This window comes from Choloepus didactylus, chromosome 5, assembly GCF_015220235.1.
Source record: "Choloepus didactylus isolate mChoDid1 chromosome 5, mChoDid1.pri, whole genome shotgun sequence".
In the NCBI taxonomy this organism is placed as follows: Eukaryota; Metazoa; Chordata; class Mammalia; order Pilosa; family Megalonychidae; genus Choloepus; species Choloepus didactylus.
Window position 1 is genome coordinate 1,542,959 of NC_051311.1, and position 24,134 is coordinate 1,567,092.

Genomic DNA, 24,134 nt, shown 5'->3' on the forward strand with positions numbered 1-24,134 from the left:
CACAGAGGGCAGTGGGCAGGCAGACTTTGCCAACGTTCCATGGAACAGAGCCCGGGAGCCACCGGGCAGGCCCTCAAGAGCTCGGCCTGGAAGTTACCCTGATTTCCAGCCAGGTCTCTGGGACTCCAGGCCATTGGGATTTAAAGCGAGTCCACCTGACCTGGAAGAAGGGAAGGCGAGCCACAAAGGGGCCTCAGGAAACCGACCCCTGACTCGAAACAGCCTCCGAGCATCCTTATGCGCCTACCTGACGACGAAGCCACGAACGTGGCACGGAAACCTTCCGAAGTCACCCAGGCATTGGATATGAACCTCAGCGTCAGGGCACGGCTGAAAGACGTGAGGGGCTGCGGCATGGAAGGGCCACAGTACCGGCCTGGATGGCGGAGATGACAGGGGATGAGTGCAGTGCAGGGCCCCGCTTCCTGCACACGCGTCTCATCAGGGCCACACACGAGGGGCTGTCAGGGACAGCCACCCACTCTGGGCCAGCATGGGGATGACAGAGTGGAAAGGCAGTGCCCAAGAGATGGGCCAAGGATGGCCAGAAGGCGGGCGCTCGGGGCAGCCCACACGCGGGGCCTGCACAGAGTGCCCTCCCGGAGGGGCCATCACTGCAGAGCGCCAGGCCCTGGGCACCACCCGGCAAGGCACGCACGTGCTCTGTGCCTCGGTTTCCCCACTTGGCAAGAGGCACTGTTGCTAACACCTACATGACACCTACTGAACAGGCTTCTGCACATAAGGCACCAGAACGGTTCCTGGCGGCAGGGAGAGCCGCGTGTCTGCTTGCTAAGAACACACCCTTGTCCTGGTCGGGGGTGCTGGCCAGGGTCTTGGGCAGGTCAAGAGTGCTCTGGACTGCCACAACCACCTCAGGCACAGCTCCAGGCTCTGGGTTCTGGGCTCTGGGTTCTAGGCTCCGGGTTCTGGGCTCCAGGCTCCGGGTTCTGGGCTCTGGGTTCTAGGCTCCGGATTCTGGGTTCTGGGCTCCAGGCTCTGAGCACAACAAAGCCCCTTGTCTGCGGGGCTAGTGTTTTATTGCAGGGTGACATGCTTGTGTGTAAAGCTGAAAACATCTATGCCCCTAGAGCAGGTGTCAATCGACTGTTGTTGTCTCTGCAGGACACTGCAGAGGCTGAACCCCAGGGATCTCGGATTTCTCCAGGGTGCTTACATGCAAAACGAGAGGACAAAGCCCAAAGAAATACATCCCGTTTGAAAAGGAGAACTCTGGCCAAACACTAGGCAGAAGCTGCTGAAGGAATGCCATCCGAGCTGGGGCAGGCCACGCCTCGCCGTGCTCTAAAGTAGCTGCAGCTTCTCAGTGGCTTTTAAGTACACGATAACTGTCCCTGTCCTGGGATGTAAACGAGCATGGTGTCCTTGGCCCCGGAAATCCTGCTTTCTTACCACGAATCCTCTTTCCTGGCTTAGGCTACTGCTCAAGGACAGAATGAAAACGTGCAGCACAGAAACACGTCCAGCCCCGGGCCGAGGCCTGGCCACAGTACCTCGGAGGGGTGCATCCTCGGAGCTGCCGTCCAAAACCTCCAGATAGTCGCGGGCACACACGGGGCTGCTCTCCAGTCCAAAGTGGCTGAAGGACAGGGTGACGTGGTCGACTGAGGGAAAGAGGCGTTATGAGTAAACTCCTGGTGGAAACAGGCCAGGGAGGGAAAGTTTGCCTCTGATAACTGCAGATTAGGCATCTCAAGTTCGAAGGGGGTGGGTGGTAAGAGAAGGCCTTGGTGGGCCTTCTATCTGCAGAGACCGTGCCCATGGGCTTCACACGTGCATATCAGCCCTGCTGGGCTCCTCGTGGGGCCATATTGTCCCCACTGGGCCCCCCATCTGCAATATTTCCTTAAATTCTGATTCTGCACATGTGCTTGTCACAAGCCTCCCCTCCTCCTGGAGCTCGTCCCAGGGCACCCAGTTGCTTTGAGGCCTGAGTGGGTGCCCCAGAGGTCCGGAGACATTTGTGGTGAAAGTTCAGCATTCTTCAGTGTTGAGGGCCTGGCCCTTCCCCTGTGCTGCTGAACCGGGGCCCCTGGTCTGCAGACGGAGCCCTTTTCCTGCCTGTGGAGAGCCAGTGGGAGCCACCATCTAAGGCCCTGCAGCCCCTTAGACGATGGCCTCAGACGCTGCCGGCTCCAGGCAGGGCTACGTTATCACCACCGGCATCACTAGCTCCCATCTTGTGCATGTCAATAAAGGCATTATTGGCTTTTCTCTAGGAAGTGTTGGAGAACAGTTAAGCCAAACTCTTCACTTGGTAGATTAAAAAATGGGCCCCGATAATTTGTGTGCCTTGCCTAGTCTCACACAGGCCCCTCCTTCCAGGGCTGAGCCAAGGACCTCAGGCTTCTCCATATCTGGGAACTGTAAACATTCCCGATAACATCAAAGACGTGTGTGTGTGTGGGGGGGGGGGGGTTCGTCTGGAGCAGGGCTGGTAGTGGCTGCCGGGCTTGCCCTGAGGGGCCTCCTCATCGTCCTCCAAGACTGGACAGCCACCCTTATCCCCCGTGGGTCACTGGGCCAGAAAACGGGACTCCAGGATTTAAACAAGAAAATGGAGTGAGCACTTTCTAAGGGTCTCTCTAGGCCCGGGCCAGGATTTTTAACAGCTGTGTTGCAGGCTTTGTAAGCTATTTCCGCCTTTACTGGAGATCAAAAGGCTCATGGAGTTGCACTCTCCATGTGAGCGTTTTCAATTTTCAATTCTCCAGGCTCCGGGTCTTATCATTCATTGCTTCATCCAGCAACTACCGTGGGCATTTCCTACACTCAAGGCACATGGATCAGAGACTATTTACTTATCAGCTCCTTCTGCGGACCTCCAAGCACCCTCCCTCTCAGAACGGCCAGGCAACAGGGTGTGGTTTTTCCCTTTGCTAGGCCTTGAAACCTTAAGAGTTTTGTTTTGCTTTGTTTTTTTTTAATTAAGAAGAAACAGGAAAATTCGTTCCCTTTCAGGTTAGGAAATGCTTGTCTTCCTGCACATGGGGCTGTAGGGAGGATGGGGTGTTAGTCATGCGTAGACTTTCCCGCGGCCATGCTGGCATTACTCACACGGAGGCTGAGCCTGGACCGTCCACGTGCAGTTCTGATTGTTTGGGTACTTGGCCGGGTACCGTGGAGAGGAGATGGTGTGCAGGGAGCTGGTGAGGAAGGAGCCACCGCAGGCTGCAGACACAGATACACACTCAGGTCAGAGCTGCGCTGTCCACCAGCTGCCGAGGCAACGAGGAGGTGAACAATTTGGTGGATAAAGAACAAGGAATTTCTCCTTATTTCTGCAATTAATGCCAAGGAAGTTCTCTGCCATTTCACGGTTTTCATGCTATTTCATGGTTTATGGTTTCATATAAACCATGTGAAAATGTGAGCCTACTTTGAATTTATGATCGTGTTTTTAAATCACAGGAAAAGGGAAAACAGCAACAGGCTGACGGCCATGTGGTGCCTGAACAAGTCAAGCAAAACTCGGGCAATGACCCACTGCTCTTCCCACTCATGAACTGCAGCTCCGAGGGCTGCTTCTTTCCGGAAAGTGCACCCCTGCTGTGGGGTCCTTGCTGTCGATCACCAGTGAGCCAGGGACAGAACGTGTGACTAAGCAGACTGCACGTTTGTGAAACGATGAGGGTCGTCTGGACAAGCCACAGAGCCGAGCTGCGCCCCGGTGGCCCTCCCACTCTGCACCCAGTCTCCAGCAGTGGTTGGGGCTCATCTCTGAGACTTCCCGGGGGGGAGGCACTGGCTGGCATGGCCGGCAGGAAACTGGCACTGGCCACGTCAGAAGGAAAGCAGGTTGGGACCCAGGGTTAGGGAGTCCACGCCCACAGCCAGAGCCCTGCATCCGGGCGGGGTGCCTCCTCCGGGCAAGGAACCTCAGATACGTGCTGGGTAAACAACCTGGATTACAAAGTTTTCACCCTGCCTCTAGAGCTAAAGGTGCTTCTGGGTTTGATCCCGAAAACTCAGAGACACACAGACCAGGTGACTGGCCTCATCAGAGTGGGACGAGGCCAAAGCTGGAAGAGTCGGCAATGCAGGAACCACAAGTCCTCACTCCACCGACTCGTTCTAGCGTTCTAGGCGTTTCTCGTGGGAAGCAGAGAGCTGGCGTCCGCTTCTGAGGGCTGGTCCCGCCTCAATGGCCCAGCAGGGCCTGCCAGCACCCTGGGTAGACTTTCTTATGAAATGCAATTGGCAGCTTCTTTTGAAGGGGACGCGCGCCTGGGCAGACCACGCGGACTTGCCTTGCTGGAAGTGCGCTCGAAAGCCCCTGCTCTGCCTCGACGCTCCCGCCTGGAATCGCACAAAGAGGCTGCTTCCCAAGGAGGTGATGGGGGGAGGCCGCTGCCGTCCACACGCCCTGGCCAGACGGGCGGCCGTGGAGTCTGGGCCATCGTATGCCTACGAGGAGAGGTGAGGGTGAGGCAGGGCCTGGGCTTCAGGGTTACATCCCGAAGTCCGCGGACAGTCTGCCCTGGGGCCGAGCCGGAGGAGGGCGACACCTTCGCTGGGCCCAGGACACCAGCCGCAGCCAAGGGCTTGCCACATGCTTCCCCGGGGACGTTCTGGGGATACTGGCCACTGGCTGTCCCTGAAAAGGCTGCTGCACTAGATCCCCCGAACCACTCCCCATATGGGCCGAGACGCCTGACACGGGATCCACCGTGGGTGTGAGCCAGTGGAGGAGAGACGACGACGAGGGAGAGCCTGTGGTCAGAACCCAGCATGTGCCGGGCTGCTCCCTCCAAAAGGTCATGGCCAAAAAGGAAGAGAAACGTGGGGGCCTTTCAAGTGCTGTGAAGGAGGCAGGCTGGCAGAGCAACGACCCCGGGATTAGGAAGAGGTTTGGGGCTCTGCTGGGACTGGGCCGGCCTCCCATGCGTGCTTGTGCGAAGGAGATGGTGTCACACCGCATCTCCCAGGCTGCCCGGACAGGGATGTGTCCTCGCCCAGCTCTGGAGCCTGAAGCCAAAATCAGGCCAGGCCCGGCCGGCGAGGACCCTCCGACCTCTTCCAGCTTCTGGCCTCCACCCTGCCCTCCCCTGGCCGCCTTCCACCCCACCAGAATCCCTTCTTCCCAGGACACCCGTCACGGATCAGGCCCCCCCTCCAGGCCGGCCTCAGCTCCAGGACCCTATTTCCCAGTGAGGTCCCATTACAGGGACAGGGTGGGACTTGACCATGTCTTCTTGGGGACAAACTCAACCCAAACTGTGCGCCCTGAGTCACTGTAATGGTTTGTGAGGCTGAAGGAGCACTTTTCCTTGGAACTCAGTGTGTCTGTGTGTCTGGAGTGAACGTTTAAAGGCTTTTATGGGTAAAGGCGGGAAAATGAGTTCCTCTTGACAGACAGTTGCCCCCACTCAGGGCTCAGGCTGTGCCCAGAGCAGCATCCACTCTGTCCTGTCCATCTCCAACAGGAGACTGGGGGCTCAGCCACAGCCCTGGACCCCTGGGAGGGCCGGGAGCTCCCAAGCTCCACGCAAGGCACTGGCCGACCTCGCTCCCACGGGCGGGGACGGGCAGGATGGAGTAAGGCACACCGTCCCCTTCAAAAGAAGCTGCCGATTGCATTCCATAAGAAAGTTTTGGGAAAAAGCAGCAAGGTCACAGGTTCGGTGAAAGGAAGTCTCCACAAACAACTCTGAACAGGTGGTTCTGATTATCTTCTGTGCTCCCCGTAGCACATTAATGATTGGGAGGCCGTCCTCTGATTTTCACAAGCGAGTGAGTTAAACTCAGTAAGAGTCATAACTCTCTAAGAGAGATAAGGGTTTACAATAATTAAAATAAAGGTGGTTCTAGAACAGCATTTCTTTTTTCTTTTTCTTTTTCTTCTTCTTTCAGTTTAATATTTTTTTAAACCTATGCCCTCAACAAAACATTTGCAAATCAAATTCAACAGCACGTTAGAAGAATCATACACCATGATCAAATGCATTTTATTCCAGGCATGCAAGGGTAGTTTGACATAAGAAAATCAATGTAATACACCACCTTAACAAAACAAAGGGGAAAAACTACATGAGCACATCCACTGAAGCAGAAAGGCATTTGACAAACCCAGCATCCTTTCTTGATTAAAAAACTTAGAAAAATAGGAATACAAGGAAACTTCCTCCACAGGATAAAACTGCATAAATGAAAAAACCACAGCTAACACCATACTCAATGGGGAAAGACTGAAAGCCTTCCCTCTAAGATCAGGAACAAGACAAGGATGCCCAATGTCATCACTGTTATGCAACATTGTACTCAAAGTTCTAGCCAGAGAACTTAGGCAAGAAAAATAAAATAAAAGGCATCCAAATTGGAAAGGAAGAACTAAAACTTTCACTATTTGCAAATGACATGATCCTATATTTAGAAAGTCCTGAAAAATCTATGAGAAAGCTACTAGAGCTAATAAACGAATTCAGCAAAGTGGTGGGGTACAAGAGCAACACCCCAAAATCAGTAGGAATGAGCAATCTGAGGAGGAAATCAAGAGAAAAACAGCAACTAAAAGAATCAAATATCTAGGAATAATTTTACCAAGGACGTAAAGGACTTGCATACAGAAAACTACAAAATATCGGTAAAAGAAATCAAAGACCACCCAAATAAATGGAAAGACATTTCTGTGTTCATGGATTGGAAGACTAAATATTACTAAGATGCCACTTCTACCCAAAATGATTTACAGATTCAATGCAATCCAAATCAAAATTCCAATGGCCTACTTTGAAGAAACGGAAAAGCCAATTATCAAATTTATTTGGAAGGGTGAGGGATCCTGAATGGCCAAAAAACTCTTGAAAAAGAATAATGCAGTTGGAGGGCTCACACTTCCTGACTTTAAAGTATATTACAAAGCTACAATGGTCAAAACAGCATGCACAAGGATAGATACATTGCAGAATGGGATTGAATAAAGAGTTCAGAAATTGCATCTACGACCCATTGATTTTTTTTTTCTTTCATTTTTATTGAGATTGTTCAGATACCATACAATTATCCAAAGATCCAAAGTGTACAATCACTTGCCCCTGGGTACCCTCATACAGCTGTGCATCCATCAACACAATTAATTTTTGTTCAATTTTTAGAAACTTTTCATTACTCCAGACAAGAAATAAAGATGAAAAAAGAAAAAAAGAAAAGGAAACTCGAATCCTCCCCTATCCCTAACCAACCCCCCTCTATTGTTGACTCGTAGTATTGCTATAGTACATTTGTTACTGTTTATGAAAAAATGTTGAAATACTACTAACTGTAGTATATAGTTTGAAATAGGTATATATTTCTTCCCTATATGCCCCTCTATTATTAACTTCTAATTGTATTGTCATACATTTGTTCTGGTTCATGGAAGCGATTTCTAGTATTTGTACAGCTGATCATGGACATTGCCCACCATAGGATTCAGTTTTATACATTCCCATCTTTTGACCTCCAACTTTCCTTTTGGTGACATATATGACTCTGAGTTTCCCCTTTCCACCTCATTCACACACCACTCGGTGCTGTTAGTTATTCTCACATCTTGCTACCAACACCCCTGTTCATTTCCAAACATTTAAGTTCATCTTCGTTGAACATTCTGCTCATACTAAACAACCGCTCCCCGTTCTTAAGCCTCGTCCTAGGTACCTTATATTTCATGTCTATGAGTTTACATATTATAATTAGTTCCTATGAGTGAGACCCCGCAATAATTGTCCTTATGTGTCTGGTTTATTTCACTCAGTATGTTGCCTGCGAGGTTTTGTCATCCAACCCTTTTTTTTTTTTTAATATGGTTTTGTTCACACCCCATACATTCCATCCTAAGTAAATAATCGATGGTTCTCTGTATGGTCATATATTTATGTGTTCACCACCTTCACCACTATCTATATAAGGGCATCTACATTTCTTCCACAAGGCAGGAGGGAGAGTCAAAGAAGGTAGAGAGGCAAAAGAAAGAGGAAAAAAAAATGACAGCTAGGAAGCAGCAAAAGGAAAAATAACCTTAAACCAAAGTAGAGTAAAGAATCAGACAATACCACCAATGTCAAGTGTCTAACATGCCTCCCCTATCCCCCCCTCTTATCTGCATTCACCTTGGTATATCACCTTTGTTACATTAAAGGAAGCATAACACAATGATTCTATTAGTTACAGTCTCTAGTTCATGCTGATTGCATCCCTCCCCCAGTGCCTCCCCATTTTTAACACCTTGCAAGGTTGACATTTGTTTGTTCTCCCTAGTAAAAGAACGTATTTGTACATTTTATCACAATTGTTGAATACTGTAGATTTCACCAAGTTACACAGTCCCAGTCTTTATCTTTCCTCCTTTCTTGTGGTGTCTCACATGCTCCCCACCTTCCTCTCTCAACCGTATTCATAGTTACCTTTGTTCAGTGTACTTACATTGTTGTGCTACCATCTCCCAAAATTGTGTTCCAAACCACACACTCCTGTCTTCTATCACTCTGTAATGCTCCCTTTAGTATTTCCTGTAGGGCAGGTGTCTTGTTCACAAAGTCTCTCATTGTCTGTTTGTCAGAAAATATTTTGAGCTCTCCCTCATATTTGAAGGACAGCTTTGCTGGATACAGGATTCTTGGTTGGCAGTTTTTCTCTTTCAGTATCATAAATATATCACACCACTTCTGTCTTGCCTCCATGGTTTCTGCTGCGAGATCCGCACAGAGTCTTATTAAGCTTCCTTTGTATGTAATGGATTGCTTTCCTCTTGCTGCTTTCAGGAGTTTCTCTTTGTCTTTGACATTTGATAAACTGCTTATTAAGTGTCTTGCTGTAGGCCTATTCAGATCTCTTCTGTTTGGAGTATGCTGCGCTTCTTGGATCTGTAGTTTTATGTCTTTCATAAGAGATGGGAAATTTTCATGAATTATTTCCTCTATTATTGCTTCTTCCCCTTTTCCCTTCTCTTCCCCTTCTGGGACACCAATGATATGTACATTATTGTACTTTGTTTCATCCTTGAGTTCCCAGAGACGTTGCTCATATTTTTTCATTCTTTTCTCCATCTGCTCCTTTGCGTGTAGGCTTTCAGGTGTTTTGTTCTCCAGTTCCTGAGTGTTTTCTTCTGCCTCTTGAGATATGCTGTTGTATGTTTCCATTGTCTTTCATCTCTTGTGTTGTGCCTTTCATTTCCATAGATTCTACTAATTGTTTTTTTGAACTTTTGATTTCTGCCTTATATATGCCCACTGCTTTCCTTACAGCCTCTATCTCTTTTGCAATATCTTCTCTAAACTTTTTGGATTGATTTAGCATTAGTTGTTTAAATTTCTGTATCTCAGTTGAAGTGTACGTTTGTTCCTTTGACTGGGCCATAACTTTGTTTTTCTTAGTGTAGGTTGTAATTTTCTGTTGTCTAGGCATGGTTTCCTTGGTTATCCAAATCAGGTTTTCCCAGATCAGAACAAGCTCAGGTCCCAGAGGGGAGAAATATTCAGTATCTGGTTTCCCTGAGGGTGTGTCTTAGAAAACTGTTCCACCCTGTGATGCTTCAGGTCACTGTGCTTTTCTGCCCAGCAGGTGATGCCTGTTAGCCTATAATTCTTGACTGGTGTGAGGCGGTATGGCCGTGTTCCCCCAGGCTCTGGGGTCTGGTTCTGAATGGAAAGGGCCCCACCCCTTTCCTCTTAGAGAAGATAGACCCCCTAGGGGGAGGTCATTAGCATTTCAATGGTCTCTCTCTCTGCTTGTGCTGTCTACACCCTTCTCTGAGTCACAGCCCTGGAAACTGGAAATGACTGGGGCTTTCTCCACTGAGCTGAAAAAGAAACAGATAGTCCCCTTCAGACCCAGTCCAAGGCAACCCTCCAGCTCTCCAAGGTCAGTCGTCACCCAAAGCCTCTGTTTTTTGGGGATGCGTACCTGTAGTGAGCAGTTCACACTCGCTAATTAAAACCCCAGTTGGAGCTCAGCTGAGCTATATTCGCTTGCTGGGAGAGAGCTTCTCTCTGGCACCATGAGGCTTTGCAGCTTGGGCTATGGGGGAGGGGGTCTCGTGACTTGGATCCGCAGGTTTTACTTACAGATTTTATGCTGTGTTCTCGGGCATTCCTCCCAATTCAGGTTGGTGTATGATGAGTGGACGGTCTCGTTTGTCCCCCCGCAGTTATTCTGGATTATTTACTAGTTGTTTCTGGTTTTTTGTAGTTGTTCCAGGGGGACTACTTAGCTTCCACTCCTCTCTGTGCCACCATCTTGCCCAACTCCGACCCACTGATTTTTGACAAAGCTGCCAAGTCCACTCAATTGAGAAAGAGTAGTCTCTTCAGCAAATGGTGCTGGGAGAAATGGATGTCCATATGCAAAAAATGAAGGAGGTCCCCTATCTCACATAATATATAAAAATAAACTCAAAATGGATCCAAGACCTAAACATAAGAACCAGGACTATAAAACTCCTAGAAGAATACGTAGGGAAGCATCTTTGCGATCTTCTGTTGGGCAATGGTTTCTTAGACTTCTCAGAGTACAAGCAATAAACGAGAAAACAGATTAGCAGGACTGTGCTGGTTCAGGGCTGTTATGCACCCCAAAAAGGACATGTTCTTTTTTTCTTTATTTTGAGATTTCTCCTATACATATTTTATTTATATATACTTCTCTCTATATGTATTTCCCACACATTTCTTTTAATAACTTTCCTAATGCTAAAAAAATAATCTTTAAAATATGGCTTCATGGATCCTTTGCCCCATGTGCTATTATTTACACCAAAATTTATTATCAATTCTTGGGCTGCCTCTTCAATGAAACAAATCACACACGCAAAAATCATTTAAAAAATGTGTGCAGTTTAAAGAATAATAAAAACTCAGACACTACCTGCTTAAGACAGAGGTCAACAACAGGAACTTGACCATATCTCAAAGACCCTTAGGTGTCCTTCCCTTGTGATTATTTCTTTCCTCCCTCAAAGAGCAACCACGATCCTGAATTCTGTATTAGTTTTCCCCCTTGCTTTCCTTTACAGTGTTTACAATGGCTGAATGCATTCTTCCCAAAATATAGTGTTTATTTTTTCCTGTTTTGAAGTTTATATAAACAAATCTACTTCTGACTCATATTCTTCTGATTCATTTGTATTTTTTTTATTGAAATCGTTCACATACCATACAATTGTATGGTAAAAGATCCAAAGTGTACAATCAATGCCCCCAATACCATCATAGAGCAGTGCATCCATCACAATTAATTTCTGTTCAATTTTTAGAACATTTTCATTACTCCAGAAAAGAAATAAAGACAAAAGAAGGAAACTCAAATCCTCCCATACCCCTAACCATGCCCCCCTCTATTACTGATTCATAGTTTTGGTATAGTGCTTTTGTTACTGTTGATGAAAGAATGTTAAAATACTACTAACTATAGTATATAGTTTGCAATAGGTATATATTTTTTCCTATATGCCCTTATATTATTATCTTCTAGTTATGATGTCATACATTTGTTCTAGTTCATGAGAGAGATTTCTAATATTTGTACAGTTAATCATGGACATTGCCCACAAAAAGATTCACTGTTTTATACACTCCCATCTTTTAACCTCCAACTTTCCTTTTGGTGACATGCGTGACTCTGAACTTACCCTTTCTACCATGTTCACACAACATTCAGCACTGTTAGTTATTCTCATAACATGCTACCATCACCCCCGTCCGTTTCCAAATGTTTAAGTTCACCCTAGTTGAACATTCTGCTCATAATGAGCAACCACTCCCCATTCTTTAGCCTCATTCTATATCCTGGTAACTTATATTTCATGTCTATGAGTTTACATATTATAATTAGTTTATATCAGTGAGACCCTGCAGTATTTGTTCTTATGTGTCTGGTTTATTTCACTCAGTATATTGCCCTCAAGTTTTCATCATCAACCCATTTTTTTAAGATGGTTTTGTTCACATGTCAAACATTCCATCCTAAGTAAACAATTGTTGGTTCCCTGTATAGTCATGTATTTATGTATTCAACACCATTGCCACTATCTATACAAGGATATCTCCATTTCTTCCACAAAGAAGGAGGAAGAGTCAAAGAAGGCAGAGAGGCAAAAGAAAAAGAAAAAAGGGGGAGAGAGACAGAGAGGGAAAACATGACAGCTAAAAAGCAACAGAAGGAAAGATAGCATTAAACTAAAGTAGAATAAAGAGTCAGACAACATCACCAATGCCAAGAGTCCCATACCCTTCCTATGCCCCCCCCATATGCATTTAGCTTTGGTATACTGCCTATGTTATATTAAAGGAAGCATAATACAATGTTTCTGTTAATGATGGTCTCTAGTTAATTACCGTCCCTAGTTTGCACTGATTGTGTTCTCCTCCCAATCCCACTCTATTTTTAACATTCATTTGTTCTACCTCATGTAAAAACATATTTGTACCTTTCATTACAATCCTTGAGCACCCTACGTTTTCCTGAGTTACAGAGTCCAAGTCTTTATTGTTCGTCTTTTGTTCTGGTGTCCCACATGGTCCTAACCTTCCTCTTTCAACCATACTCACAGTAGTCTTTGTTCAGCGTACTTACATTGCTGTGCTACTATTTCCCAAAATTGTTTTCCAAACCTCTCTCACTCCTGTCTTTTTCCTTCTGTCTGCAGTGCTCCCTTTAGTGTTTCCTGTAGAGCAGGTATCTTGTTCACAAACTCTGTCATTGTCTGTCTGTCAGAGAGTATTTTAAGCTCTCCCTCATAATTGAAGGACAGTTTTGCTGGATATAGGATTCTTGGTTGGTGGTTTTTCTCTTTCAGTATCTTAAATATTATCACCCCACTTCCTTCTTGCCTCCATGGTTTCTACTGAGAAATCCGCACATAGTCTTATCAAGCTTCCTTTGTATGTGATGAATAGCTTTTCTCTTGCTGCTTTCAGGATTCTCTCTTTATCTTTGATGTTTGATAATCTGATTATTAAGTGTCTTGGCGTAGGCCTATTCAGATCTATTCTGTTTGAGGTACTCTGCACTTCTTGGATCCGTAATTTTATGTCTTTCATAAGAGATGGGAAATTTTCATTGATTATTTCCTCTATTATTGCTTCTGCCCATTGTGCCTTCTCTTCTTCTTCTGGAACACCAATAACACGTACATTCCTGCATTTTGTTTTGTCCTTAAGTTCCTAGAGACGTTGCTCATATTTTTCCACTCTTTTCTCTATACATTCTTTTGTGTGTAGGCTTTCAGGTGTCTTGTTCTCCAGTTCCTGAGTGTTTTCTTCTGCCTCTTGAGATCTGCTGTTGTATGTTTTCACTGTGTCTTTCATCTCTAGTGTTGTGCCTTTCATTTCCATAGATTCTGCCAGTTGCTTTTTGAACTTTCAATTTCTACCTTATGTACGCCCAGTGTTTTCATTATACACTTCATCTCTTTTGCCATATCTTCCCTAAACTTTTTGAATTGATTTAGTATTAGTTGTTTCTATTTCAATTCCTGTATCTCAGTTGAAGTGTAAGTTTATTCCTTTGACTGGGCCATAATTTCGTTTTTCTTAGCGAAGGTGGTAGTTTTCTGTAGTCTTAGCATCTGGTTTCCTTGGTTACCCCAATCAGGTTTTCCCAGACCAGAATGGGCTCAGGTCTTGGAAGGAGGCAATAGTACCAGGTCTCCCTGAGGGTGTGTCTTAGAAGACTGGTACACCCTGTGAGGCCTCAAGTCACTGTAGCTCCAGACTGGTGTAAGTAGGTGTGGTCTGTGGCTGTTTTCCCCTAGGCTCTGGGGTCTGGTTCTGAATGGAAGGCAGGTGGTAGAGCTGGGCCCCACCCCTTTCCTCTTAGAGAAGACAGACCCTCTAGGGAGAGGTCATTAGCATTTCAATGGTCTCTCTCTGCCTGTGCTATACCCTTGTCTGGGTCAGAGCACTGGGAACTGAAAATGGCTGAGGCTTTCTCCACTGAGTCGAGTAAGGGACAGAAAGCCCCCTTCAGGGCCAGTCTGTGGCCACCGTCTGGCTCTCCAAGGTCAGTCATCACCAAAAGCCTCTGTCTGCTTGTTGGGGATATGTAGCTTGTATCAAGTGGTCCACGTTTGTTAATTAAAACCCCAGCTGGAGCTCAGCTGAGCTGTATTCACTTGCTCAGAGAGAGCTGCTCTGTAGCAATGTGAGGCTTTGCAATTTGGGCCATGGGGGCGGGGTCTCCTGGCTTGGATCCACAGTTTTTACTTACAGATTTTATGCTGTGATCTCGGGCATTCCTCCCAATTCAGGTTGGTGTATGATGAGTGAATGGTCACATCTGTCCCCCCACAGTTATTCCAGATTATTTACTAGTTGTTCCTGGTTGTTTATTAGCTGTTCCAGGGGGACAAACTAGCTTCCACTCCTCTCTATGCCTCCATCTTCTTCCATCCAAGGCCATGTTCTTTTAATCCATGCCTGTGGGAGCCCACCTATTGTGGGTGGGACCTTTGGATTAGGTCATTTCAATCTGAGATATGACCTACCCCATTCAAGGTGGGTTTTAATCCTTTTACTGGAGCCCTTTATGAGGCGATAAAGGACAGAAAAAGCAGAGAGAGCTCAGAGAGAAACACCTAAAGAAGTCTGGAGAAAACTCCTGAGATGTGGAGAGAGGACCCAAAGGACACAGAAGAATCCACTGGAACTAGAAGCTGAAAGCAATGAAATCTGTGAGCAAAGGGACAAGCAGATGCTGCCATGTGCCTTCCTGAGTGACGGAGGAACCCTGGATGCCATCAGCCTTTCTTCAGAGAAGGTATCTTAAATAAGGTATCTTAATCCAGACATTTTCATGGCCTTAGAACTATAAATTTGTGAACTGATAAACCCTGTGCTGGTTTGAATGTATTATGTCCACCAAATGCCATTTTCTTTGATGTAATCTTGTGTGGGCAGATGTATCAGTGCTGATTAGATTGTAATTCTTTGAGTGTTTCCATGGAGATGCGCCCCACCCAGCTGTGGGTGATGACTCTGATTGGATAATTTCCATGGAGGTGTTATCCCACCCATTCAGGATGGGTCTGAATTAAATCACTGGAGCCATATAAATGAGCTGACAAACAGAAGGAACTCAGTGCAGCTGAGAGTGACATTTTGAAGAGGAACTACAGCCAAGAGGGACACTTTGAAGAATGCAAGGAGCAGAGAGAGGAACTGCGGTTTACAGAGACATTTTGGAGATGGACTTTGAAAGCAGACGTTTGCTCCAGAGAAGCTGAGAGAGGACAAATGCCCCAAGTGCGACTGAGAGTAACATTTTGGAGAGAAGCTGAAGCCTAGAGAGGAACGTCCTGGGAGAAAGCCATTCTGAAACCAGAACTTTGGAGCAGACGCCAGCCACATGCCTTCCCAGCTAACAGAGGTTTTCCAGACACCATCGACCATCCTCCAGTGAAGGTACCCTTTGTTGTTGGACACTTTAGGGTCTTAAGACTGTAACTTTGTAACCAAATAAATCCCCTTTATAAAAGCCAACCCATTTCTGGTGTCTTGCATTCCAGCAGCATTAGCAAACTAGAACAACCCCCACTGTAAAAGCCAACCCATGTTATTGCATCCCAGCAGCATTAACAAACCAAAACAGGGACCTCCTCAAAATTGAAAACTTTTGTGCATCAAAAAACTTTGTCATGAAAGTGAAAAGACAACCTACTCAATGGGAGAGAATACTTGGAAACCACATATCCAATAAGGATTGAATATCTAGAATATATAAAGAAATCCTACAATTCAACAATAAAAAGACAAATAACCAAGTTTAAAAAATGGGCAAAACACTTGAATAGACATTTCTCCAGAGGATATACAAATGGCTAAAAAGCACATGAAAAGATGCTCAACATCACCAGCTATTCAGGAAATGCAAATCAAAACCATGAGATATTTCAAACCCGCTAGAATGGCCACTACTAAAAAAAAAAACCAAAAAACTACAAGTGTTGGGGAGGATGCAGAGAAACAGTAACACTCATTCCACTGCTGGTGGGAATGTAAAATGGTGCAGCCATTGTGGAGGACAGTTTGGTGGTTCCTCAGGAAGCTAAGCAGAGAATTACCATATGACCCGCCGATGGCACTACTATGTATATGCCCAGAAGAACTGAAACCAGGGATTCTAACAGAGATTTGCACACCTATGTTCATAGTGGCATTATTTGCAATTCCCAAAAGATGGAAGCAACCCATCAACCAATGTCCTTCAACCAATGAACGGATTAACAAAATGTGGTACAGACATACGATGGAATATGATTCAGTTGTAAGAGGGAATGAAGTCCTGAAGCATGCAACAACACTGATGAACCTTCAGGACATGCACTGAGTGAAATAAGCCAGACACAAAAAGACAAATATTGTTATGATTTCCCTGATTTGAACTAATTATAATAAGCAAACTCATAGAGTTAGAATCTTGAATACAGGTTACCAAATAATGTGTTACCATCACCACCATGCAAATGTCTGTTAGAATCCCTGGTTTCAATTCTTCTGGGCATATACATAGTAGTGCCATCGGTGGGTCATATGGTAATTCTCTGCTTAGCTTCCTGAGGAACCAACAAACTGTCCTCCACAATGGCTGCACCGTTTTACATTCCCACCAGCAGTGGAATGAGTGTTACTGTTTCTCTGCATCCTCCCCAACACTTGTAGTTTTTTGGTTTTTTTTTTAGTAGTGGCCATTCTAGCGGGTTTGAAATATCTCATGGTTTTGATTTGCATTTCCTGAATAGCTAGTGATGTTGAGCATCTTTTCATGTGCTTTTTAGCCATTTGTATATCCCCTGGGGTTAAAGAAGGAGAGTTCATAGTTGATCATACTAAATAGAAACAGAATTTCTATTTAGTTTGAGTGTAAAGTTTTGGAAATGGATGGTGGTGATGGTAACACATTATTTGTCCGTGTAACAGCATTGAATTACATAGGCAAATATGGTTAAAAAGGCCAACTTTAAGTCATGTATGGTATTATGCGGGTGACTGAGCTTGTACCTCGACTTACCAGGCCTGGGCCAGGGGACCTGATATCACCCCCTGGGGAGGGTAGTAGGTACGGGCGTGAGTGCCCTCTGCAGCCCCCCCGAGCCTGGGGAGCGAGGTCAGGGCAGCTCCCTTTTCCTCACCCAAAATGTCACTGGCAGGGGAGGCTTGCCGGAGGAAACCGCCTTTCTCCCAACTGCCCTTTCCCCACTTCCTTATCTTACCCACATACTCCCTTGTGCCAAAGCCACTCCTGCCACCGCCAGCGCGCATGCACCGTGGCCAGAACAACCCCCGCCCCGCTGCAACGGCTCCTGCGTCCTCTCAGAACCAATCCTAGCCCCTCTCCCTTCAGTATTGCCATTTAAGGCTGCTTCACCTCCTTTCCAGCCCTGCCCTTCTTACCAGCCTATATAACCTGTAATCACCCCTGAATAAATCTCTTTGGCGCATACTCCTACTGGATGAAGAGTGTCTTGTCCTTATCGCCGCCCTCCACACCTTGCACGCCTCCCGCCGAGGACCCGGCCACATCCTCTGCCTCGCCCTCGCCTCCGGGAAAGAGCCCCCGCCGCCGGTACCCCTTAAGCAGCCCCGAGAGCTGAAGGCTCAGCTACCGGCCGCCTCTCCCCCTAGAAGCAGTAACCGCGACCGCAACTGGTGCCCCGTGTGAGGAAGTGTCTCCACACAACAGTTTGGCAGGTCGCCCGCTCGCCCGGACGCCTCTCCAGCTTCCCGTTTCCTCGCCTGCAAGGTAAGGGCCGCCTCTCCTTCGCCGCTTCCGGAGCCGTGGGAGGTTCACTGCTCCGAAGCCGCTCCTCCCTTCCCCCACGCTCTCTTCGTCCGGTGGGAGTGTGCGCCAAAGAGAGCTCTCTTCGTCCTCTTGTATGCGCACTTCTATGACCCCCGTTCCTCCTAACGCTCTCCCTCTTCCCCTCCATTACTTTGCTGTAGTTCTTTGTATCTTTATTTCCTCATTTGGTGCCGTGTGCCTCTTTGCAACCGCCCCCCCCGACTGCTCCCGTTGCCAAAGGGCACTGCTTTCCGCTCTCGCCGTCTCCTTCGGCCTCAAGGCCACAGTTTATCTCATTCTCTCTGCTCGGTAAACAACTCCTCCTCCTCCTCCCCGCCAGCCGGGCCGGCCCGGCTCGGGAGCAATCCCCCCTCCTCCCCCCTCAGCTATGGGTAATCGTATATCTACATGTCAGGCACCTCAAGTTCGTGCTCTAGCGGGTCTCCTAGACACGCATCGCTGTAAAGTGTCTGTCCGGCAGCTGCAGGTGTACTGGGACCTCCTGCTCCCCTTTAACCCATGGCTCACCACTTGCCATCTCTGGAACCCTGTTACTTATGATCATCTTATTGATCGAGTCACTAATGCCATGGAACATGAGAGCAAGCGCTTCCCTCCCGGCTTGCTCCCCACCTTGATAACCATCCGCTCCTGCCTTCAAGGCTCCCTCCCCCCTGATCGAGGCCCCGTTAAATCCAAGGAGGCCCTATCAACCCAGCCAACAGATTCAGATAGCGATATTAATTCAAATCATGACTCGGACACGGAGTCCTTAGTCGAGCAGATTAACAACGCGCTCGAGGTGACTCCCAAAAAGCAAAATAACACTGCGCCACGCCAAGATGGCGAACTTCCTCCTTCTTCTTCCATCGAGGGGAGGAAATGCTCCGGCGATGACATCAGCCCTAAGCTGGGCCGGAAACCGCGTACGCTGTACCCCGCCCTTCCACAGGGCGGAGCTAGTCTGCCATCTTATGCCTTGGGCCCCGCCCTTTCACAGGGCGGGGCTGATCCACCATCTTGTGTCTTAGCCACGCCCACCGCGCCGCCATCTTGCGACGCTTGGGGCCTCCCACTCCCACCTCCCCCTTCGGCGAGCTCCCCCTCGGAGCCGCTACCGGCAGCTGCCGCCGCTCCTTCCACCCCACCGGCTAACAACCCCTGGCTGCCTTCTACACCTCAAGGCAACCCTTGGGGCAACACTCCCCCTACCCCCACTCCCGCGCCAAGCCCTCTGCAAGCGCGTCCTCCTTTCTCTCGTGCCTTTCACTGCTTTCCTCTTAACCTTGCCCCCACCCCACAAAAACCGTATGACTGGTATCCCATTGACTCCGATACTATCAAGCAGCTTCGCAGGGCCGTCAGGGAGGACGGGTTAGGTAGCCCATACGCTTCCCAAATACTGCAGGATCTCGGCATGGACTATTGCATCCCCCAAGACTGGGCCTCGCTTCCCCGTTCCATTCTTAACCCCGGTCAGTTTGTTGACTGGCGTGCTCACTTCCAGGCAGAAGCAGCTAAGCAAAGTGAGCAAGACGCAGCCCTTGGAGTCTATCATCCCCCCGAAGCCTATTTGGGCACTGGAGCGTTTCTAAGTGCGTCTGCTTATATTAATGTCCCTGCTACCTTCTGGACTGTCCTCAGAGGCATCGCCTTACGCGCGTTTGCCAATTGCTCTGCCCGTCAACCTAATAAATTCACCAAGCTCTTCCAGGAGCCGAGTAAGCCTTTCGCCACCTTTGTCTCCAGAGTCGAAGAAACCTGCGCTCGAAAGGTAAGTAATCCCCAGGCCCAATATTACATGTGCCCATCCTCAAATCCTGAAAAATCGTACTGTAATTCCCCCAACGAGTACTACTGTGCATACTGGGGGTGTGAAACACTAACCACTAATTGGAAGCCTCCTGTTCCTAATCATTACCTTACCCTAAAGTGGGCCCCTACAGGGTGCAAACTCCCTACTGTTAACTGGCTCAGCCAAGAAAGTGAGAAATCCTGCACACATCTTAATCTTACAGTGCAGCTCCCCACTGATCCCTCCTGGTTACTCAGTCAAACTTGGGGCTTCAGAATCTATGAGAAAGGAGCCGACCGAGAATCACTTATTCTAATAAAAAAGAAGGCTGTAAGCCAACCATACCAAAATACTGCTTTAAAAACACCCTCTGGCATAGGTCCCAACCAAGTCATTAACCCCCTTTTTCCACAGCCCTCCAGCCGCACTTCAAGTACAAGCAGCGCATCCGGAAGCCGCACCTCAGCTACAAACAACGCATCGCCAACCCCACCACCCCAGCTTCCTCTGCCCCCTTCTCGTTATTCCTCTCCCCTCCTCAGCCTCATCCAAGCCGCCTTTACCTCAGTAAACTCCTCCAACCCCAATTTTACCTCATCCTGCTGGCTCTGCCTCTCCACCTCTTCCTCACTGTACGAGCCCGTTGCCTCCAACCTCTCCTTTTCAGAAAGCACAGAAAACAGCCCCTTGGAATGCAATTGGAATACCTCTGCCGTCCCCCTGACCTTTCATTCAGTCTCCTATACGGGAAAGTGCGTCCGCCCTCGCTCCAGGAACTCTCCCGACCTCACTGCCTGTGCCAGCTATTCATCTCCCAGCAGCTCTGCCAAATTTCTCATTCCTCATAACTCCTCCCAATGGCTCTGCTCCTCTACAGGACTTACCCCCTGTCTCAGCACGAATGTCATCAATGAATATAAAGAAACTTACCTCCTAATTGTCCTTATCCCTAGGGTCTTATACCACAGCGAAGAAGACTTCTTCCTCCGTCTGGAAAAAACTGCGGCTCCTGCCCCACTGCAAAAGCGAGAGCCCATCACCGTCCTTACAATTGCCTCCCTCCTAGGTCTTGCCGGCACTAGCACCGGAATCGCTGCACTAGCCAGTCAAGACTCCGCCCTAACTCACCTCCGGGCGGCTGTTGACGAAGACATTCATCACTTACAAAACGCTATTTACCATCTAAAAAATTCTGTCAATTCCCTCTCTGAGGTAGTGCTCCAAAACCGCCGAGGTCTTGACCTTCTCCTCCTCAAAGAAGGAGGCCTCTGCGCCGCCCTAGAAGAAGAGTGCTGTGTATATGCCAATTCCACAGGTCTCGTCGAGGACAGCCTAAAAAGGGTCCGAGAAGGACTGGAAAAGCGTAAAAGAGATCGTGAAGCCACCAGTTATTGGTCCAGTTTTTTCACTCCCATCCTCCCATACATCCTTCCTTTTCTTGGCCCCTTATTAATGATTATTCTAGCTCTCACCTTAGGACCCTACATTATCCGCAAAATTGTCCAGCTTGTAAGGAAACAAACGGATGCCATTTTTTCCTCGTTCGTGCAAATCCAGTATCAGCGACTCGCCACCTCTGACGCCCCCCACTCCAAGATGACAACCAACCCTCCGCGACCTCAACGCCACCGGTCGACTCGCCAACCGCGAGGCCCTTCTCAATCACCTGAACATCGCTCTCACCTCGAGTTCCAGCTTCTCTGAACCCCTGAACTTTAAACCCCTCACCTTCACCCAGCCCGCTGCAGCGAAGCCATTGTCAAGCGCCCGGGCACCACACCAACACTAAGTTCCAGCCTCGCTGAGCCACCGTCAACCCCTTTTTCCCTTCCCTGACCTCCCCCTTCCCTCACCCTTAGCGGACCTCTCCGGTAAAGCCTCTTCCTCTAATTAGAAAAGAAAGGGGAATTGCGGGTGACTGAGCTTGTACCTCGACTTACCAGGCCTGGGCCAGGGGACCTGATATCACCCCCTGGGGAGGGTAGTAGGTACGGGCGTGAGTGCCCTCTGCAGCCCCCCCGAGCCTGGGGAGCGAGGTCAGGGCAGCTCCCTTTTCCTCACCCAAAATGTCACTGGCAGGTGAGGCTTGCCGGAGGAAACCGCCTTTCTCCCAACTGCCCTTTCCCCACTTCCTTATCTTACCCACATACTCCCTTGTGCCAAAGCCACTCCTGCCACCGCCAGCGCGCATGCACCGTGGCCAGAACAACCCCCGCCCCGCTGCAACGGCTCCTGCGTCCTCTCAGAACCAATCCTAGCCCCTCTCCCTTCAGTATTGCCATTTAAGGCTGCTTCACCTCCTTTCCAGCCCTGCCCTTCTTACCAGCCTATATAACCTGTAATCACCCCTGAATAAATCTCTTTGGCGCATACTCCTACTGGATGAAGAGTGTCTTGTCCTTATCGCCGCCCTCCACACCTTGCACGCCTCCCGCCGAGGACCCGGCCACGTCCTCCGCCTCGCCCTCGCCTCCGGGAAAGAGCCCCCGCCGCCGGTACCCCTTAAGCAGCCCCGAGAGCTGAAGGCTCAGCTACCGGCCGCCTCTCCCCCTAGAAGCAGTAACCGCGACCGCAGTATTAGAATAAAAATTAAAAGATAAAAAATAGGTCTGTATAACACAGTGAACCCTATTATAGACAATGCACTATAGTTAATAGTACAAGAATGTTCTTTCATGAATTATAAAAAATGTAGGACATTAACACAAGGTGTTAATACTAGGGTGGTATATGGAAAAAATACACCTAATGTAAACTATGGACAATAGTTAATAGTACTATTTTAATAATGTTTCATCATTTGTGACAAATGTAACTAATGTTAAAAAAATTAATACAATTATAAAAATGTGCTATCATCAATTGTAACAAATGTTCCTTCCACACACAATGCAAGGTGTTGGTGGTGGGGTGGTGTATGGGAATCCTGTATTTTATGCATGATTGGTCTCTGATAAAGAATTTTAAAGAATTATCAGTGTGTTAAGGATATAGCTCAAAGACTTTGTATGCCTCAACTAAGTGTTTTCTAGATACTAATAAAATAAGAATTTCAAGTTGAATCCACAAAACTGGCCCCCAGCCCTGGGAGCTCCAATGGAAAGGGCTCCGGAAACAGATGCGGATGTGTCTAGGTGATAGTCTGTGGTCTGCAGGAAAGTTAATATGATCTTTAGAAGGTATCCCGAGTTTTCTTGAATTTCCAGACATCAGCACATGCAGTAAAACAGCAAAACTTCATACCCTAAAACTGGGAGACTCTAACAGCACAGAACCCACGAGTGCCAGGCCCACGACAGCCTCTCCCAGGACAGCGCCGGGCCCAGCCCCCGTCCGACCAGCGATGGCCCAGTGGACAGCCCACTGCCCTCCAGCCAGGGCCCTGCGTCCACCGCGTCGGCGCACTCTCTCCAAGCCGTTCCGGAAGCTCCTCACCTCAACCACGGGGCAGGCGACCCCACTGCCTCCTAAGGTCACCCTAAAGATCAAATCTCACGACGCCTAAGAAAGCTGTGTGGAAGCTACAAATCACTGAATGAGGTTTACTTTCTCCCGTCTCCTTACATGCGTTCTCACACATACGTCCACATGGAATCTGGCACCACGTGGTCAGGTTAGAAGGGGTGATTCCACTTCCAGGCGTCCACCGAGGAAACCCGTGGGATTGCGTGTGGAAGTCCCTGCCGGAACAATCCCCAACAGCAGGTGCCTTCAGCAGATGGCAGAAGCAACTCAAATGCTCGTTGAGGCGGTAAATATGTGGCATACACAGAAAACGGAGCACGACGGAAGCAGAAAGAAAGCGTCACATCTGAACACATCACCGGAGACAACGCTGACGACACAGGCTGAGCGGAAAGGGAAAGCTGGAGGAGGACAGCAGAACACCTTACAACGTGAAAATACGACCCCGTGGTGTGTGGATGTGCATGCACAGGGGAGGCCTAACAGCAGCCCCGGGGACGGGCCCAGCTCCCTGCGGGGCCTTCCTCGGGCCGGGGGCGCGGGGGGCGGCCGGGCGGGGGGCTGGGGTGAGCCTTCCACAGTCCACTGCACTCCGGAAACTAGAACTCGGAGCCAAGGCGGCCAAACACTAAGACACACTTCAGGTGTGTTATATCCTTTCTATATACCTAATACCTGCCATCATAGTTTCCAATAAAAAGATTCTTTGTAGAAAGGAAAACCAGGAAACGTACAGTCAGATGCTCTCCACAGCACTGTTGCAACAGAACAACACAGAGGGAATGTAAATGGGCAATAATAGTGATACAGCTGACTACCAGAGCCAAGAAAACCATTTTTATAAAGACATATTCAGATAATAGTAAGTGAAAAATCAGGACATAAATGATATGCCATATTGCCTTAAAACTCGGTGTTTAAGTGTGTGAGGGAAATAAGCAAAATATGAGTAGTTTGTCCTTGTACGATATTAAGAACAGTGTTAATTTCTTAGTTCTACTTTTTCTGTATTTTACAAATTAAAATGAGGACCACCAAAATGTTACAACGTAACATACTAGATTTTAAGTGTTCAGCCATTCCACAGGGTTCTGCGTGG

At 48.0% G+C, this 24,134-nt stretch overlaps 1 protein-coding gene across 1 annotated transcript in view; it reads right to left on the reverse strand.

Annotated features, from left to right (window-relative positions):
* CUBN (cubilin) overlaps positions 1-24,134 on the reverse strand; it is a 260,630-nt gene that overhangs the window by 108,180 nt on the left and 128,316 nt on the right. The window contains exons 32-35 of the mRNA XM_037837374.1: positions 4,272-4,428; positions 3,079-3,192; positions 1,515-1,625; positions 248-376 (exon numbers count right to left, since the gene is read on the reverse strand). Of these exons, the coding sequence (XP_037693302.1) occupies positions 248-376; positions 1,515-1,625; positions 3,079-3,192; positions 4,272-4,428 (511 nt within the window). The remainder of the gene's footprint in view (positions 1-247; positions 377-1,514; positions 1,626-3,078; positions 3,193-4,271; positions 4,429-24,134) is intronic.